General features: G+C 37.7%; 1 protein-coding gene across 1 annotated transcript; it reads left to right on the top strand.

Moving 5' to 3' along the window:
• Nucleotides 1–6,274: 6,274 nt before the first annotated feature.
• On the top strand, nucleotides 6,275–11,686 carry LOC104097082 (COP9 signalosome complex subunit 6a-like). Its single transcript, XM_009603595.4, has 9 exons — nucleotides 6,275–6,694; nucleotides 7,316–7,404; nucleotides 8,812–8,905; nucleotides 9,155–9,216; nucleotides 9,317–9,395; nucleotides 9,546–9,638; nucleotides 9,952–10,052; nucleotides 10,312–10,367; nucleotides 11,300–11,686. The coding sequence occupies exons 1-9, from the start codon at nucleotides 6,391–6,393 to the stop codon at nucleotides 11,379–11,381; spliced, it is 960 nt and encodes a 319-aa protein (XP_009601890.1). The 5' UTR covers nucleotides 6,275–6,390; the 3' UTR covers nucleotides 11,382–11,686.
• Nucleotides 11,687–13,563: the final 1,877 nt, after the last annotated feature.

Raw genomic sequence — 13,563 nt, 5'->3', positions numbered from 1 at the left:
CAGAACAATTGATAGAATCAGGAGAGGCATTGATCATGAACCAAGGTCGAATAAGGATCGGTATCAACCATACAATGGAGACCGAAGAGGTAGTGGATCTGGGAGAAACCCCATGAAAAGTGAAAGAAGAAGCAATCGAGGTCAAAACAACCGGGGACTCATGAGCATAAATAGTTTTGACATGCCCATCGGGCCTAAGGAAGCGCCAAGGCTATCGGAGTACAACTTTAACGTCGCCGCCGCCATCGTATCCACCATTGGACATATCAAAGATACCAAATGGCCTCGACCGCTACAGTCTGATCTAGCCTAAAGGGATCCTAACCTAATGTGCAAATATCATGGCACTCAAGGTCACATGACAGAAGATTGCCAAAAATTAAGAGAAAAAGTAGCCCGGCTATTCAATAACGGGCATCTCCGAGAGTTCCTAAGCGATCGAGCCAAAAACCACTTTAGGAATAGAGATTCTGGTAAACTGATCGAACAGGAGGAACCTTAGTACGTCATTAACATGATCATCGATGGGGGTTGATGTCCCAGGGACCGACGCTTAGCGCACCAAAGTATCTATCACAAGGGAAAAACGGACTCGGGATTACGTTCCGGAGGGAACCTTGTCTTTCAACGACGAAGACGCCAAGGGGATCTTGCAGCCCCACAATGATGCACTGGTAATATCAATACTCGTAAATAAATCTCGAGTTAAGCGTGTGTTAATTAATCCAGGTAGCTCGACCAACATCATCAGATCAAGGTTCGTGGAACAGCTCGGCCTACAAGATCATATCGTGCCTGCGGTCCGCGTCCTAAACGGGTTAAACATGGCATGTGAAACCACTAAAGGGGAGATAACATTACCGGTGAACACTGCCGGGACCGTTCAGGAAACAAAATTCTATATGATCGAAGGAGACATGAGGTACAATGCTCTATTCGGAAGACCATGGATTCACAATATGAGGGTGGTACCCTCGACTCTACACCAGGTGTTAAAGTTCCTGACATTGGGAGGAACAAAAATAGTTTACTGAGAACAACCGTCAGCCAAAGAGATGTTCGCAGTCGATGAGGTGGTCCCGATATCAACACTTTCGGCACCGAAAGAGCTAGGTCCAGTCACCAAGGGAGAAACCAAATAGCAACTACTGACACCGAATCCGTCCAACCGGAGAACTAGGAGATGGGTGAGGACGAAGATTACGGGGTTCCCAGGTCTTTCGTACCTCACTACTAGAAATTCGGCAAAAACCGACCAAGGTCGACCGACCAACTTTGGTCGGTTTTTTAAAATATTTTATTTTTTAATTTTTTTTTTAAACCGACCAACTTTGGTCGGTTTTCTTTGGCACAAAAATGCGAGAAACTATTTTTGAGTCCCGCGAAATTTATTTTTCAAGAAACCGACCAACTTTGGTCGGTTTTTCAATTAAAATAAATAAAAATTAATATTAAAAAAACCGACCAAAATTGGTCGGTTAATTCGGCCGGTCATTTTAAAAAATCGACTAATTTTGGTCGGTAATTTTATTTTTTAATAAAACCGACCAACTTTGGTCGGTTATTTTCGTGCGAAAATATAATTAAAGAGTATAAATCAAATAAAAGACAGTCTTAAAATAAAATGCACCAATGGTCTAGTGGTAGAATAGTATACTGCCACAGTACAGACCCCGGTTCGATTCCCAAATGATGAATCTTTTGATTACATAATTAAAAAACCGACCAACTTTGGTCGGATTTTTTTGCAATATTTGTTTTTTGAATTTAATTGACCGACCAACATTGGTCGGTAATTTCCGACCAACTTTGGTCGGTATGCCTTTTCGACCGTCAAAATACCGTCCACATATAAATGGTCGTATTTTGGTCGGTTTTTTTGGTCGGTGTTTAGCGAATTTCTAGTAGTGCCTCCCGATGATTCTAACGCTACCCAATCAACGGTCGAGGAACTGGAGCAAGTCGTACTGATCGAACACTTCCCCGATCGAAAGGTATACCTCGGCACGGGGTTAAATCCCGAGCTCAAGAAAAAACTCATTCAATTTCTTGTAGCTAACGAAGATTGTTTCACTTGGTCCTATCTTGTATGACAGGGCGCCGGAAATAACCACTCACAGGCTAAGCCTGGACCTGAAGTTTCACCCGGTCAAACAGAAGAGGAGACCCGAATCCGAGGTCAAATATGTTTTCATCAAGTACGAAGTATCTAAACTCCTTAAAATAGGGTCCATCCGGGAGGTTAAATACTCGGATTAGTTAGCAAACATAGTAGTAGTCCCCAAAAAGGGGAACAAATTAAGAATGTCTATGGATTATAAAGACTTGAATAACGTGTGCCCCGAGGACTCTTTCCCTCTGCCTAACATCGACCGCATGATCGATGCAACGGCCGGCCACGAGATCCTCAGTTTTCTCGATGCTTATTTCGGGTACAACCAAATTCAGATGGACCAAGATGATCAGGAAAAAACTTCCTTTATCACCAAGTACGGCACCTACTGCTATAACGTGATGTTGTTCGGACTAAAAAATGCCGGCGCCACTTACCAACGCCTAGTAAATCGGATGTTCGAAGAACAAATAGGAAAATCAATGGAGGTTTATATTGATGATATGCTGGTTAAGTCCATGAGAGTAGAGGACCATTTGAAGCATTTGCAGGAAACCTTCAGCATATTGAAGAAATATAATATGAAGCTGAATTGAGAGAAATGTGCATTCGGAGTCGGGTCCGGTAAATTTCTCGGATTCATGGTATTCAACCGGGGAATCAAGATCAACCCTGATAAGATCAAGGCCATCGATGATATCACAGTTGTGGACAACGTGAAGGCCGTACAAAGGTTAACCGGACGCATAGTCGCCTTAGGACGATTTATTTCGAGGTCATCCGACAAGAGCACCTTTTCTTCTCACTATTGAAGAAAAAGAATAACTTCTCATGGACCCAGGAGTGCCAGCGAGCCTTGGAGGAGCTCAAGCGATATCTACTGAGCCTACCGATGCTTCACACACCGAAGACAGACGAACAACTATATTTGTACTTGGCAGTATCGGAGATAGCGGTAAGTGAAGTCCTGGTATGGAAAGAGAAAGGTAAGCAATTTCTAATTTACTATGTTAGCAGGACTCTTGGCGAGGCCGAAACTAGATACCCATACCTAGAAGAGTTGGCGCTCGCTTTGCTAAGTGCCTCTAGGAAGTTAAAACCGTACTTTCAATGTCACCCCATATATGTCGTAACACTTACCCATTGAGGAATTTAATGGTTAAACCCGAGCTCTCGGGACGGTTGGCTAAATAGGTCGTAGAGATCAGTGGGTACAACATCGAATATCGGCCTCGGGCCGCCATTAAGTCTCAATTTTTGGTAGACTTTGTGGCCGACTTTACGCCGCCCATAATACCCGAGGTCGAAAGAGAGTTGTTGAACTCGGGGACTTCTTTGGGAATCTAGACCCTCTTTACGGATGGTGCCTCGAACGCAAAGGGGTCCGGACATGGAATTATATTGAAACCACCCGCAGGAAATATAGTTAGACAATCCATTAGGACTATAAATTAACTAACAATGAGGCCGAGTATGAGGCCATGATTGCAGGTCTCGAACTGGCCAAAAGCTTGGGGGAAGAGATGATCGAAGCTAAATGCAACTCCCTCCTTGTGGTGAACCAAGTTAATGGGACATTTGAAGTCAGAGAGGAATGAATGCAAAGATACTTGGATAAACTGCAGGTAACGCTACATCGGTTCAAAGACTGGACTCTACAACATGTGCCTCGGGATCAAAACAGCGAGGCCGATGCCCTTGCTAACTTAGGATCGTCGGTTGATGACAATGAGTTCAACTCGGTGGTGGTCGTACAACTCATGAGATCAGTAGTGGAAGAAAGTCACGCCGAGATAAACTCAACAAGCCTAACTTGGGACTTGAGAAACAAATATATAAAATATCTGAAGATCGAAAAACTGCCTTTTGACCCTAAGGAATCGAGGACTCTACGTACGAAGGCGACTTAGTTCAGTCTGTCCGAAAACGGTACACTATTCCGGAGAATGTTCGATGGCCCACTCGCAATATGTCTGGGACCCGAAGACAGCGAGTATGTTCTGAGGGAAATCCATGAAGGCACATGCGGAAATCATTCGAGCGCCGAATCATTAGTTCAGAAAATAATCAGAGGTGGCTATTATTGGAACGACATGGAAAAAGGACTCAAAGGAGTTCGTACAAAAATGCGACAGATGTCAAATGCATGCTCCGATGATTCATCAGCCCGGGAAGCTACTACATTCGGTCTTGTCGTCCTGGCTATTCATGAAATGGAGGATGGACATCGTCGGCCCTCTTCCATGGGTACCCGGTAAGGCTCAATTTATATTGTTTATGACTGACTATTTTTCTAAATGGGTGAAAGCCCAGGCGTTTGAGAAAGTCAGGGAGAAAGAAGTCATTAATTTTATTTGGGACCACATAATATGTCGGTTCGGAATGCCGACTGATATCTTGTGTGACAATGGGAAGCAGTTCATCGGCAGCAAAGTAAGCAAGTTTATCGAAGATCATAAGATCAAAATAATCCTATCAACACCCTATAACCCTAGTAGGAATAGGCATGTGCATTATATACAAGAAAGTTATAATCATGCTTTTCAAGGTTTTCCTAAGACCACGGTTAGAAATGATGTTTTTAAATTTCAAACCGAATATCTTCAGTATATTCGTTGTGTATTATTTCACTTAGATTGTAAAATGTCTATCACATCTGATATAGGTCGTAGTCCTAATGGTTGTGATTATTTAACTATTACATGTCATTGGGTTGATCATCACTGGAACATGCAAAAACGTATTATTGGTTATAAATTTATTGATTCAAAACACACTGGAGCATATATTGCAACTACTGTTCTATAAATTATTGATTTTTATGGACTCATTGATAAAGTTTTAAATATCACCTTAGATAATGCTTCTGCTAAGTGCTAACACAACTGCAGCAACTAGCTTAATGAAATAATTACAAAATTAATTCAACTTATGCACCGGCCATTAATGAAATGATTACAAAATTTAAAAAGTATTTTTTCCCTATTCCCCAAGTTTATTTAATTTTCACTATACTTAACCCATCTTTAAAATTAAGAGGTGCAAATGGACTTGTTCGTAAAATTTATGAGAATTTAGCAATTCAAAAAAATGAACAACCATCTCTCGAAGACTGCCAAACTAACATATATTCTTATGTTAGATCAATATTTGATAAATATAAATCTATGGAAACAACAGGTGGTGAAACTAGGGAAGAAGAAGAATACAATGAGATACTTAGCACTGGGAGCTATGACGGCATGGAACTCATGGAACAATGTCCGAGAGAAATTATAGATAAGTTACAACAAAGTTATATAGGAGCTTACAAATATTAGTATGATAATTTGTAATTGGCTACTAAGAGACCTAGTTCAAACAGATCCCTTCCTAGAAGGTGACTGCGTAGATTAGGTGCTCTTCAAAAGAATTATATTTATATGTGAGATTTGAAAGTTCTATTAATAAAATAAAAAGCTCCGAGCGTTGAATTTTTTTTATGAATTGTCTTACACTCTTACTTAGTTACTTAATGGCTTGAAATTATATTAAATAAATTATAAAATTTATTATAAATTTATAATTACTAGAATATTTCATTACAAGTCTTTTGTTTTAATATTTTATAATTCTTTACTTAGTTTTCTAATTTTCGTTTAATTTTTAAGTTTATTAATTAAGTCAAAAAACTAGATGTTACAAACTTTAAAAACTTAATCATTGTCAAAAGAATAGCGGTTTCCAAACTCAATGCTTAAATAGTTTTTTTTTTAAAACGGTACTTAAGGCCCGCGAATCCGTCCCGTCCCGACCCGTCCCATCCCATTTGTTAGCGGGACGGGATGGGCCTACCGTCCGTCCCGTCCCGTCTCGTCCCGTTTGTTAGCGGGACGGGATGGGCCTACCGTTTCGTCCCGTTTGTCCCGTTCCGTTTCGTCCCGTCCTGGCTAAATGTCATCCCGTCCCGTCCCGTTGGACAACCATATGGTAGGGGTAAGGTATGCGTACATACTATACTCCCCAGACCCCACTAGTGAATTATAGTGGGTTGTTATTGTTGTTGTTGTAGTAGTACCTTCTCCTAATTCGTGTTAAAAAAAAAAAACTTTAATTTTGGAAATCATTTTATTACTTTTTCTCCATGACCTTTTTTTAAATAGCTTATTTAAAAGCACATAGGAAAAAGAATAGAATTAGAGCCCTCGGCAGAAACTGAAATTTACCCTTCTCTTCTCTTCTCCAAAATCAATTCTCCGGCGGACCAGAGGGAATCTTCGAGAAGAGGAACGGCGAGAATGGCTTCATCGTCGAGCAGCGGCTTGACATTTAAGCTCCATCCATTAGTGATGCTCAACATATCGGATCACTACACACGTGTGAAGTCACAGTCCCAACCTCCCCCTTCTTCGCACTCCTGCTCCAACGGTTCCGGTTCCGGTGCCGATTCCCCTTCCGCTTCCGCGCCGCCTAGGGTTTTTGGTTGCGTCATCGGCGTACAGAGTGGCCGTACTGTCGAGATCTTCAACAGCTTCGAACTTCTTTATGATCCCTCTACTCACTCCCTCGACCGCGCTTTCCTCGAAAAGAAGCAAGAGCTCTGTCAGTTTGATTTCTTCTTTCTCCCTTAAAAATTGATATTTAAAAGGAAATTGTTTAGTATTAGATTGATATGGGCGTGAATACATCATATAAATGATCCATATTGCGACTGGAATTAGTTTGGGATTGAAATTTATATGAGCTTAACTTATATACTCTGTCTATATAACTTTTTTTGGATGTAAGCTGTATGCACTAACATTATAATGAATTTTTACACAATCAATGCAATGTAACCTGTAATAGCAAGTTACTGACCATTTATTGTAGGTTATCTATGATGCTATTTATAGAATTTACCTGTAGTTACTTTTAAGTGATTTCATTGTGTAAATGTTTTTACACTATCAGTGCATGGAACTTTAAACTCATTTTTGTAAATCATTGTAGTAGTTTAACTTTTTGTTGCAGGTTAATTGTCTTATCTTGTGAGGTATGAAGTCATGCTTAAGATAGATAATTATCAACTTTTACTTGAGATAGAAAATTATCAACTTATACTTAAGATAGACAATTGCCTGTAGTTGGTATTTAAATGACCTGATAGTGAAATTTTTGTTTACATGGTATATATAACTTAAGCTTGTATGTCATAGTACTAATGTTGGGAATTTTGTGCAGATAAGAAAGTTTTCCCTAACTTTTATGTACTGGGATGGTATTCAACGGGGAGTGATGCACAAGAATCTGATATGCAGATTCACAAAGCTGTGAGTTCTTTTCATCTCCGAAAAATTGTCTTTAAGTGTCCTCTTGAATTTTTTGTGTGAGGGAGGGAAGGAGAGAGGGCTAACTAGTATTACAACTTTTTCCGTGTGCGACAGAGAGGATGTGTATCTAAGAAAAGGGAGAAGATGACTGTAGATTCTATAGAATGATGCTATTCAGGAGGTTAATAATGTTTAGTAGTAAAAATTGTGTATTTCAAGGCAACAAATGGCTGCATTTTCAATTCACTAGAAATATTGTTGAGTCATATTCTCTGTTTGTTCTTGTGGTTGTGGAAATGGTCTTAGTATCACAGTGAAGAAGGGGTGCTGACGTCCGGGTCTATAAACTTAGGATGGTTTAGTACTGCAAAATCACAACAGGATCAGTTCATACAAGGCGCCTCAGCATTATACTCACTTCAGGACTAATCATTTGTTCATATAGTATTTTTTTTAAAGAATTGATAATTGTCATTTGTTCGTATATCTTTGAACATTAGAGTTACATTTTTTAAATTTGCTCATATACTTTACACTCTTGGTGCCTTTCGTTTGTGATTCTCTTGGTAACTAACATTCACCATAGAATCAAGTAAGTTTAGTGTGTTATAAACAGCAGGATGAAGGTTAAACTAGTCAAGGAAGAATGATTAGGATAACTAGAATTCTGGAGACTTGACTGAAGAGTTCTATCAGCTGATTTGGCTCCCTTTTTTTTTTAAATCCAAAGTATAATTGTAAAAACACAAAAAGTTTTAAGTTGAGACTGGTGGTATTAGTCCATCAAAACTCTGAAGCGGCACTTATTTGGCTTTTATGAACTGCTTCATGCCAAGTGGATAAGCTAGACTTGGTCTTAACAAACTGAGGCAAATTGCATGTTCTCTGATGGCACGGCAAAAGAGCTAGATGTGTGATGTGTATGCTTCTTGCCTAAAAGATAAGTGCCATAAGTTGACTGAACGTTTGAGTTTTGTTGGGAGCTTTCTTTATTTCTGTCTAGTCATATTTGCTCTTGGAAAACCCCCATGTCCTAATTGAAATCTTTCTAATCATTGACATCTACCTGTTATTCTGGGATAGCTGAAGTTCTTGCCTCATTTATGCTTACTGCCATAAAAGAGAAACGGAAAATCATGTCGATGTTTCATGGTCTCAATAATTTTTAGTGGACTAGGGCTGTTGTAAAGTCTCCTTTTTATTTGTGGAGGTAATTTCTTATTTGGGGGTGGGTAAGGGTACGCCAGGGCAAGGTCCATGATTCAAGTATTACTTTATTTGGAGATGGTAAATTTGCTTATTATGTTTCTAATAGATCTCCTTTGTTTCCTTGGTTATTGTCCATCCATAATGAGAATATCATGTATTTGGTAATAAGCAATCTGATTATCTATTCCTTTGTATCAGTTGATGGATATCAATGAAAGTCCTGTGTACGTGCTTCTCAATCCTTCCATCAATCATGCACAAAAGGACCTGCCAGTCACTATCTATGAAAGTGGTACGTATATAGTCAATATGGGCATTGCTTTATGACAAATATCTGAAATCTATATGCCAACTTTTATTGGCAGAAGTTTGTCTTGTGACACCCTGTTAGAGTAGAATACATTCATTAACAGCATTTAGCTGCAGCCTTCTTAATTTTTCACCTCAAAGTTTTTACAAGTTTGTGGATTGGGTTCTTTTGTGGAATAGCTTCTTTTGGTTTCCTAATGTTTTTGTTTTGGAACTGTTTGTTGGTTCCAAGAGTTGCATGTCATTGATGGCATCCCACAGCTTATTTTTGTCCAAGCAAGCTACCACATAGAGGTATATTCACGTCAATTTCCGTTGTCATCTTGTCAACAAGTTCAACGGAACCCCTAACTAAATTATTTTTTTACTTTTCAAATATCTCATCGCTTACTAGACTGTTGAAGCTGAAAGGATTTCTGTTGATCATGTTGCTCATCTTAAACCATCTGATGGAGGTTCTGCTGCTACTCAGCGTGAGCACCTTTAGCTTTTGTGTATTTGCAATTCCAAGCTTACAGCAGTGCTTAAGAAAACTAGAATCGGTTGCTATTTTATCTTCTTCACTTTCCCCAGCTATTTTACTAGCAGAGCTTGTCTAAGACTCACGAGCTCGGTTTTTGCAGTGGCTGCCCACCTCACTGGCATACATAGTGCCATTAAGATGCTGAATAGCAGAATCAAAGTGCTACATCACTATCTGCTTGCTATGCAAGAAGGTATGTAGAACTTGTTGGGACCTGAAGTTACATCTAAGTTGACTGTGAAGGAAGTGCTTCAACTGAGTGACTCGCCTAATCCTGATAAAATTTTATGATACAACCTGAATACATGTTAAGCTTGTCATAGAAGGACAGGGTGAGCGCAGATGCTTAATAGCCTTAGAAATTGTATGAGCAAAGGAGATTGATTTTTTCCTTGACATTTCTGCTCCGCAAATGTTAGCTTCATGAGTTTCTTCAAATATCTACATGGATTTTATTTCATAGGGCAGTATCAAGGATGTTGATTTTGTAGTTGCTGTGGATGCAGGTGATATCCCTTGTGAGAATTCACTTCTGAGGCAGGTGTCTAGTCTCTTAAGAAGATTACCAGCTATCGACTCAGAGAAATTTAAAGATGATTTCCTGATGGTGAGTGTTTCTCGAGCTTATTCAGTGGAGTTGCAGATATATACACGTGTGTGTTTGTGTGTGTACCCTCTCTGGAGTTTACCGAGTATCTTCTTATTGGTTCCCTGTTAAGACTTTCATGATCTTCAAATAGTGATTACTAGTTTGAGTATTGACTGCGAATTGCTTATTGGAGTTCTTATATTTGTTGTTGTAGTGCACCCACTGTAGTTTGATTGCTTTCTGATTCTATCATTATATTTTGTTCTTTTTGGTGCAGGAGTATAATGACACATTATTAGTTAGTTATCTCGCCATGTTCACCAACTGCTCAAGGTATGATATTTGAGGCTTCTATGATAAGTTCTCTTATGATTGGTGAAAGTAGCTCAACTAGCTTTTTATATTAACTATTTCATCCCTCTTTTCTCCTTTCTCATTTTCATTCTAGAAATATTTTCCAGTGTAATGTAGTTTTTAGGACTAAAGTGGATTGATTTTTTTTTAATAATAATAATAATAATAATGATAATAATAATAATAATACTATTAATATTAATAGTAATATTAATAGTGATAATGACAAATTGACAATGACAATAACAGCGAAGAGAAGAATAGAATTCATCAGAGGTAGTAGTTATCTTTACCTGATTAAAAGAAAAGAATAAAATTAACCATGAGATCTCAGGTTCAAATCCTAGCGAAGACAAAAATACTAGGTGATTTTTTATCATCCGTCCAAGCAAGTTACTCGGTACTTATGCTGGTGGGTGGTAGCAAGTCACTCGTAGAATTGGTTGAGGTGCGCACAAAGCTGGCCCAGACACCATGGTTATTAAAAAAAGAATAATTCACCAGAGGTAGTTAATTGGGGCTGCTGGATAACGGAGAGGTATGAAGCAGTGAGTGATGCAGATACACCTATGAGTTTTCCTCTTCTCTTCGGATAGTTTATGTTCATAATTTAGGATTTTTGAGAAGACTACTAGATTGATGAGGTCAGTCGGCAGCTTCATCTCTCAAATGAGCTCTTCAATCATGTGCAGACTGTTTATTAGTAAAACGTCATCTGCAATTTATTTAGTATTAAAATAGGTCAATAAGTCTGGAATAGTGCAAGCGGGTAAAGAAGTTCTAACAAGTTATTACCACAGATTTTAAGTGCAAGCAGGTGACACAGTTGCCTTGGTCATCTATGATTTACTGAAGTCCATGAGCCATATTTAATGTATCTAAGATTTTTTTATTTTCTTTGGTGGTTGCAGCACAATGAACGAGCTTGTTGACAAATTCAACACTGCATATGATAGGCATAGCAGGAGGGGTGGGCGAACTGCTTTTATTTGAAAGTTTATATATTGCCAAGATTTGCCTTTTTGCTCTTATCGAGTTTCCTCTATAGCGTAGCTACATGTTTTGCGAGGTTAGGGATCACATGTTTGGGATATAGGAATCAAAGTAGTGAGTTTGCTTTTCTTTTGCCTTTCTTCAGTCTTAGTTGCCCTTATATTATAAACTTGATTCTTGTGGCACCATTATTATACGTGGGAGAAAGTGGTAGAGGATTTTGGCTTCAGAAGTTTTTAATCAGTATGCTTGGGCCTGTTTTTGCCCGATAGCAGTAATGTTATACTAGTGCTAATTTAATTTGAGATTCTGGGTATGTGTTCTTCCTTTCACACAACCGAACCCTTTTAATACCAAGTTAATCTTCAGTAAAATTACTTTCAAGTGGTCAATTTTTTTCTGTTGAAATAAATTTCAGTTTGATTTATACAAACATTATTATAAAGTTGCCCTATCTTATGGAGTGCGAGTTCTTAAAATCTTACATGTTCACTTGAAATACAAAAATACACTGCTTTAATCTTGTTAAGCAATCCAATTCTTTTGTGGCCGGTGATGACAGAAAAAACCCTTTTGTTTATCTGTTGTAGATGAAACTCATTGCGATCAAAGATGATGTTTCATACGACAGACTGCAAATAAACTTGCGCATTTCTCGTGAAAGTGGAGAGAGATACTTTTTAACAAGATGATATTCATTGCAATATAGAGGCTTTTTAACAAGATGATATTCATTGCAATATAAAGGCTTATACAACAGAGAACGTTAAAGCAAGATAATCAGTACATTACAACTTAGGCTGCAAATTTATTGTTCACGTTTTTTATCTTTTTAAAAACATATTTCACACTACACAAAAGAATTATTTAATTTTTATTTCAATATTTAGATTCTGAAATCAACTAAAATTTTGATTATTAACCCTTTTCTTATTTGAACTATGTAAATAGTACTAATATATAGGACTTTAAAATTCATATAAAAAATTCTTATATAAATAATTTTTTTATTTAAATTATTGACGTAAAGTTAGAGAGAATCCACCGTCAAACCACCATGATTCACGTGGTTTAGATTGGAAGGTAAATGATTTCCTGTCGTAGGTCAAAATCAAGTTTGTAATGGTTCAAGTTGTACAAATATTATAGAATATTAGAGTTATACTAAACCTAGGAGAAAAACACTTATACTGCAACTCTTTTCATGTACAGAACGTAAGAAAAATAACCTTATGTTCAAAACTTGTGTCTCCCTATTTTCTCTGCCAAGTTATGAGTTTCTTCAATAATTATAATTTCTTTTATGTTTGTTGTAGATATACACGTGTTTCCTGCAGCCAGGATATGGTGATGTATTTCAAAAGTTCATTCGTAGAAACTACAACATATAATTAGTTATGTACAGATTCCTTTTTAGGGACTCAATGAATGAAAAGTAAAGATACACTAATTACTTCAAATAAACTTGTGGCTTTGATTTTTGCATGAAATAGGTGTCTTTTTTCTTCACAATATGCTCCTTTGAGATTTTATATTCTTATGTATGAAATTGTTGGGTTCCTTGAGTTTAAAGGCCTTTTTTTCAATGAAGCTGATGTGATCAATGATTATGTCGGTGGAGAGTTTGGCAAGTGGTTTAAAAATATGTGTAATGTACTGCCAATAGAAATTTGTTCTTATGACTTTGCAGATATGAGTAATTATTTCATCTCCTTTTGGATCAAAATTTTCAGTTTGTTATCAACAGTGGTGGAACCAGAATTTTGTGCAAGCGGGTTCAATTTTAAAAGTACATAACTTTAGTCGTAAAATATTAGTTGTCAAGTGGGTTCAAATAAAATATTTATACAAAATTTACACAGTTTTAATTCTAATTTATACATATACACAATATTATTTTTTTGCGAAGCGGGTTCAGTTGAACCTGCTAGCCACCACGTGGGTCCGCCACTGGTTATGAAATATAGCAAAAAGTAACAATATAGAACAAGAAAAAACAAGCTACGAGATATGGAGAGAAAGAGATGAGAGATTATTATTTCTTCTTCAATTGTGTGATCTATCCATCTATTACAAGGTCTTTATTGAGGCATGCAAAGTGAAGAAATATGTTATTGAATATGTCATTAAGCATTTGAGATCATGGAGGAAGATCATGGGGAGGTTATGGAGTTACAATCAT

This window comes from Nicotiana tomentosiformis, chromosome 7 (genome assembly GCF_000390325.3).
Source record: "Nicotiana tomentosiformis chromosome 7, ASM39032v3, whole genome shotgun sequence".
Classification (NCBI taxonomy): domain Eukaryota; kingdom Viridiplantae; phylum Streptophyta; class Magnoliopsida; order Solanales; family Solanaceae; genus Nicotiana; species Nicotiana tomentosiformis.
This window is presented reverse-complemented; position numbering and strand designations above follow the sequence as displayed.